This window comes from Mobula hypostoma, chromosome 14, assembly GCF_963921235.1.
Source record: "Mobula hypostoma chromosome 14, sMobHyp1.1, whole genome shotgun sequence".
Classification (NCBI taxonomy): domain Eukaryota; kingdom Metazoa; phylum Chordata; class Chondrichthyes; order Myliobatiformes; family Myliobatidae; genus Mobula; species Mobula hypostoma.
In genome coordinates, this window is record NC_086110.1 from 23,063,726 (window position 1) to 23,070,842 (window position 7,117).

The 7,117-nt window shown below is 40.9% G+C and overlaps 1 protein-coding gene across 1 annotated transcript in view; it reads left to right on the forward strand.

Moving 5' to 3' along the window:
* Window positions 1-7,117, forward strand: part of LOC134356604 (dynein axonemal heavy chain 5-like) — a 197,532-nt gene extending 190,415 nt beyond the window's left edge. Inside the window, exons 78-80 of the mRNA XM_063067562.1 lie at window positions 2,310-2,462; window positions 5,093-5,327; window positions 6,251-7,117. Of these exons, the coding sequence (XP_062923632.1) occupies window positions 2,310-2,462; window positions 5,093-5,327; window positions 6,251-6,402 (540 nt within the window). The 3' untranslated portion in view covers window positions 6,403-7,117. The remainder of the gene's footprint in view (window positions 1-2,309; window positions 2,463-5,092; window positions 5,328-6,250) is intronic.

Genomic DNA, 7,117 nt, shown 5'->3' on the forward strand with positions numbered 1-7,117 from the left:
ATCTCGTCTGCACCCTTTCTATGGTTTCCACATCCTTCCCATAGTGAGGTGACCAGAACTGAGCACAGTATTCCAAGTGGAGTCTGACCAGGGTCCTATATAGCTGCGACATTACCTCTCGGCTCCTAAACACAGTCCCATGATTAATGAAGGCCAATGCACCGTATGCCTTTTTAATCACAGAGTCAACCTGCGCAGCAGCTTTGAGTCCTATGCCACTTCTCAGCCCAGTTTTGCATCCTGTCATTTCCCGCTGTAACCTCTGACAGCCCTCTACACTATCCACAACACCCCCAACCTTTGTGTCATCAGCAAATTTACTAGTCCATCCCTCCACTTCCTCATCCAGGTCATTTATAAAAATCACGATTAGTAAGGGTCCCAGAACAGATCCTGAGGCACACCACTGGTCACCAACCTCCATGCAGAATATGACTCTTTGCCTTCTGTGGGCAAGCTAGTTCTGGATCCACAAAGCAATGTCTCCTTGGATCCCATGCCTCCTTACTTTCTCAATAAGCCTTGCATATGGGGTACCTTGTCAAATGCCTTGCTGAAATCCATATACATGTTATACTGAACTAATGAAATTAATAAACAAATGCCTACTAAACTAATTGTGTAGGAAATGTAAGGACAGATTGTGTGGGATATGCCTATCTGGACCTTTTTGAATGCCTCTGTCGTATTTGCCACCACCATTGGCAGTGTATTCCAGACACTCACCACCCTGTGTGAAAATAACCTTGTTTCATACCTCTCCTTTGAACGTAGCCCCCTCACCTTAAAAGCATGCCCAACTTGCCATTGACAGTATACTATCCCTTTACAGTTGATCTCCTACAGTGCAACACTTCACATTTGGCTCCATCTGCCATTTCTACAGCCGTGTCTGCAGCTGATTCATATTCTGCTCTCAGCAGGGACTGGGACCTGTGCAGAGCTCCTCCACATCCAGCACATTCCCCCTTGTCATTTTACCACAGCGAAAAGATCCAAACACTAGCCACTTTTACTCCCCACCATTTCCCGCCTCCTGCCTAAAGACCGTTCCCTCTGTGGTTTCCTGGTTTGCTCATCCCTCCCCATCCACCCCTTCCTGATCCTGGGCTCTTTCCCCTGCAACTTGTTCCTGCACCTCCTTCCTCACCATCAGCCAGGGGTTTAAACAGCCATTCCAGATGAGGCAAAGATTCACATGTACCTCCTCCAACCCCATCTACTGCATTTGGTGACACCAAGCGCAGACCGGACATCAGTCTTCCCGAGCCTTAGAACAACCTTGGCATTTACAATGCAAAATGGAGGAACAACACTTCATGTTTCCTCCTCGGGAGCCTACAACTCAATGGGGCATGAACATCAAGATGATCAATTTTAGGTAACCCTCCCCTCCTGTGTATTTTACTTTTTCCTCTCTCTCTCTTGATCTCCTCCGGTGCTTCAATTTGTTTCCTTTCCCACCACACCCCCAGAACACACTGTTTACCTGGAAGACCCCACCTCTCTCCCATCTGGTTTTTGTTCTGTCATCACTTCTTAATCCTTTCCTACCTTATTCAACTTGCCCATCATTCTTCACCCCCTCCTTGGTCTACCAATCAACTCAGGCTTCTCTCTCACCATTGTCCTTGTTTTACTGGTTAACTCTCCTTTCTACTCTGTCCCAATGAAAAATTTTGACCCAAATTTGGAAATTTCCTCTACCCCCCCACAGGTGCTCTTCGGTCTGCTGAGATCCTCCAGCATAATTTTGCTTGGGACTCCTGCATCTGCAGTCTCTTGTCTCCAATTATTTTATACAGCTAATTTGTAGTAGACTCTCCTGCTGTGCTTTTAATGCACATGTTTGTGTGATCCACTGACTGATGGATTTTAACAAAAGGAATCCAAACAATAGCTCACTCTCGTTCTACTTTACATATACTGTATCAATGTACGAATGGTATATGGGAAACACAAATTTTACTACAGAAACAAAGGTAATATTCTGGTGTTCTGATGAACTTTCTTACTAGGACCATACTGAGGGCAACCTTTGTCGAAATAATTCCCTTAGGCAAAATATGTCAATTGATAGAATAAATATTCAGGCATCCATGCATTTGAGTTTATACTTTAGGAACAGTACAAATTAGGAATATAACTATTTCTGGAGCTGAAGAGCATACAAAACAATCCTGATATAAATGTTTGTTGTGCATTATCCTTGACAGTATACAGTGTAGAGTTCTGATTCATTTAAAGAAATTGAATCTGTATCTGAAGTGCACGTATTCAATTTTTTTTTGCTTTTTAATTGAACAAAGGCATCTTGGGCCTCAAGTACTCTGGGTTTCTGGTTCACCGAATTATTGGAAAGGGATCGTCAGTTCCACTCTTGGATATTTGAAGGGAGGCCAAATTGCTTCTGGATGACAGGTTTCTTCAATCCTCAAGGCTTTCTTACAGCCATGAGACAGGTCAGATCATTTGCCTAGGGAATCAAATGTAGTGAACAACAGATGATTGGTCATAATCAATAAATAGCTGTTCTGTTCAATGCTCCGGGTACACATATGCAGGTTTTATACTGTAACATACTGTAGCTCACAGAAACTGCTTTTATCCTGATCAGGAGTTAAGTTTGTTTGAATCCATTTGGAACTGCGCACAGATTTTGTAAACGGTTTTGCCACTGAAGTGCCTTGATAAATATTTTAAAACCTAACTTAGATTACCAGAGGCCTGTGCTTATGTACCAGGATTTTAACTCCCTACCAAGTTCCATACTAAATTAAGTTTGGTGGGTGTGTAATGGAACAGGACAGGCTGACAAAGTTCTACACTCTGCAAAGTATGCCTTGTAACTACAATGACCACAGTTCAAAAGAACTTCATTGGCTGCAAGCACTTTGGAATATCCTAAAAAGAATGTGGAAGTCAACTCTACTTTTCTCAAACACCTAATTTCTTTTTATGTTGCTTCATTCAACCATAAACCATAGTCAGCAATTGCTTTATTATAATTAAAGTTTAGAAGGATAGCATAGCAATTATCGCAACACTTGCTGCTTGGGGCATCAGAGTTTGGAGTTCATTTCTGGTGCTGTCAATAAGAAGTTTGTTAGTCCTTCCCATGAGCACGTGGGCTTCATTTGGATGTCCTGGTTTCCTCCCACAGTCCAAAGTGCTACTGGTTAAGTAGTTGCTCATTCTAAATTGTCCTGTGCTTAGGCTACAGTTAAATATGTTGGTTGCTGGGCGGTGTGGCTCATTGGGCCAGAATGTGCTGTATTTCTAAATAAATAAAAGAAACCCGATCTATTGTGCAATGAAATATGGATATATCCCTCCTCAGAGTGCATTAGTGTAAGATAATTTAATAACTGTTTTTGTGAAATTGGCATAGTATAAGTCTAACTTTTTTCAAGCTGAATTGATAACAAGGAATCCCTTAATTTCTACTTTTATGAGTGATATGAAGCTTTTTTTCTCAAGCAACTTGAATTATATCTGATTTATTCATATTGAATGAATAATTTTGTCATACCCGGGAGTGGTAGTGGTGATAAGCTCCCACTACCTATAAAGTGCTCCAAAGGGCTTGTGTCTCTGACAGCCTCTGACAACCAAGTCCAACTCTTGGCCTTCACGTGCAGCTTAGCTGTTAGGCTTAGTGGAACTGTTTCTACTGACAAGAGAAAGGGCAAAGGTGGACCACTGGCACCTCAAAACCGGTTGCTTCAGGCAGGTGGGGCTTGTCAGCCTTGGATGGCAGCCTGCCTAGAAGAGGAAAACTCTGATTTTAAACCTCCGCTGCCTTGTGGCCATACCCACACATGGGAAAGGCTTCGGGAGTAAACCCCGAGGAAGAAATCCAGAGCCGGGGTCCCGAAGGCAGTTTGATGTTGTTTACAACTTCACTCTGGCAACCTCTATGATGACACTGGTGCCAAGCTGTATCCGAGCTTGCCCTTCCCTTGGACTACATCAGTGACGTGGAGAGGGGGAGCCGGCTGCATGGGACACAGCTTGTTCTTCAAATCTTCCTGTCCAGGCTTGTGCCCTGGAGAGGACACAGTCCTCCAGAGGCGCAAACCCAGGATCCCCGGGATTGACAGCTGCCGATGATGATTCATATAGAATTTTGTCCCTAATTTGACTAACCTTTCATTAGATTGTTCTGCTAAATGTACTGTTATGACCCATTGAGGGGGACTGCATCATTTCTACAGGGGTAGTGCTGTGCACAATTGAAGCTTGGGCCTAGTAACATTAGGCAGGACAACCTGCATTAGAGACAAGACTGTTATTAACTGCCCAAGCTGATCATGAGCTTTATCATTCAGTAAGATTCTATAAAATACCAATCTATTCTTTGAGGCAAGAGTACTGAGTCTTTTGCTGAAGAATGAGATTGATATTTGGCCATGGTAAAGCAGGCTTGACAATTTCCTTGGAAGAATAAATTTTTTAAAAAATCGCCCCAATAGTTTCCTCAAGGAACACATGTAATTGATAATTTCTATTTCACTCACATCAGTGCCACCTGGGCATAATATGTTTGAGCTCACTCCACCCAGTTCTTCATAAGTAAGGAATCTTTGTAAAATTATCTAGAATCTTGCATTGAATCAATTCTTTCATTTTGTTTGCTCTTTCATTCTATCTGAGCAAGACCCAAACTGAATGTTAAAGGCGAACAATCTTCACCTTAGTGCAAACATCAACCAACAAACGTATTATATTTTACTAACACAAGAAATTCTGCACATGCTGGAAATCCAAGCAACACATGCAAAATGCTTGAGGAACTCAGCAGGTCAGGTAGCATCTATGGGAATGAATAAACAGTCGATGTTGTTTTGGGCTGAGACCCTTCTTCAGGACTATATTTTATTACTTTACAGTGTCACATCAACGTGCCTGAAACTGCCTCTGATAATGTCCCTATTGGTCCAGACGATTTAAACATTGAATTTTACTGGTGTCAACTGAAGTTTTTGTTGAATTTTGTAACAGAAGCATCTTTTTAAGATAAAATCAGAATGGTGGTGGGGCATCATTGCCTTAAGCTACATTAAAATGACTTTCTTTTAACTGGTAACAGGAAGTTACACGAATTCATAAGGGCTGGGCTCTGGATAATGTAGTGCTTCACAGTGGAGTCACTAGATTATCAAAGGAAGATATTATACAATCTCCTTCTGAGGGAGTCTACGTCTTTGGCCTGCATCTAGAAGGTGCTGGATGGGACCGCCGCAACCACAGATTGACAGAATCCAAACCAAAAGTTCTTTTTGAAGTGTTGCCTGTAATTCATATCTCTGCTATAAACCACCATGGTAAGTCAGTTCAATCAAGATAGAAATAGACTGCACAGATAACATTTTTAAAAAGTAAATGGAATGAATGACTTAAATCTAATTCTCAATCTTGACAGTGATATCAGGAATATATAGCGTGTTTGTTTTTGCTTTGTTCTCAAATGTTTTCAAATACTGGAAATCCACAATAAAAACAGAAAATGCTGGAAACAGTTCTGGAAGATGTTCCAGGCAATAATTACCTCCAACAATAACCTAACCACCCATCCTTGACATTCAAAGCCATTACCATTGCCCAGAAACTCAACTGGACCTAGCACATAAATATTATAGGCAGAGGCTGGGTATCTTGTGGTGAATGACACATCCTCTGAGACACCAAGGCCTTTATGTCATTTACAAATCAGGAGCATGAGAAATACTCAGCATTTAATTGAAAGAATCCAGTGATAACAACTTGAAGCTTGACACTTTTCAGGAAGCAGCAGCTCATTTGATTGCTGCTCCATTAACTACCCTCAACATTCGTTCCTATCACCTACAGTTACTCCTCTGGGCTTCTCCAGTAACACCACCTGAATCCATGACCTGTACCATCAGGAAGGACAAATAGGAGCAACTGTTTTGTAACCATCACAGGCAGATTCCCCTCCAAATTATCTACCATGTTGACTAGGAAGTGTATCACTTGCCTTTCATAGTCACCCTAGAAATTAGGCTCAACAGCAACATTGGAGGACCTTCACTAGGACTGTAGTGGTTCAAGAAAGTGACTCACCACGTTGTTGGGACCTTACTAAATGCTGGACTTGACAATGTTGCTCTGCTCCTAAAAATGAATGAAAATCATTTTTCCAAGAAATGATTTAATCGATGTTTCTAACTGCTTGATTCAGCCCTTGAAATTCTTAGATTTTAATAGCAATTTTTTACTTCTGCAGATTCTAAAGATGTAAGGGTGTATTCCTGCCCTGTCTATAAAAAGCCGCTAAGAACCGATTTGAATTACATTGCTGCTGTTGATTTGAAAACAAGCCAGCCTCCTGATCACTGGGTACTGAGGGGTGTTGCATTGCTCTGTGATGTGAAGTAGAATATTTACTCAATGATAAAGATCCAGGAGAAGCATGAAAATGAAGAGGAAACAACACCGATTGGATATTAATAGCTACATACTAGTGTGGTTGTCTTTCAGTTGTCTATTATTCAGTTTTCATTGAAAGAAACCTCAGCATCTCTGTGCTGCAACAAAAACCCTTCACCTTTTAAAGCAGTCGTCAGCAATGATCATGTAAAATCAGGCTGAGCTTAGTTCATCTATAATAACATAATGATTGTGCAGCAAAAGCCACAGACCTGCTTCCACGTGATTATAAAGTCTCAAAGGGCTAGTTACTCATTGAGTGAAATTTAGTTGTAGTAATAAATAATCATATAATTTAACCTACAAGTGGTTTGATTATTGTATGCCATGACAAATTGGAATATAGTCACATTATTTCCATGCTCAGCAGTCGACTAATGAACTACATGCTAGACACTTGCAAAATTGCTACAGATGCAACCAATAAACTCAAAAAACTATAAAGCATTGCAATTACTGCAGTCAGAATTGTTTGAGCTTTTCATCTGAAGAACTCTACCTTTACCTGCTCTCTTAATTATTTTGATTTCTGCAAATTGTGAGTGAAATGTGGAGAACCTGCTATTATCCAATTATTAAGAATTATCAGTTTCAATATACATAATTAATAGAAATTAACCAGCAATTATTTTGAATAGAAATTATGGAGAAATTATATTGCATG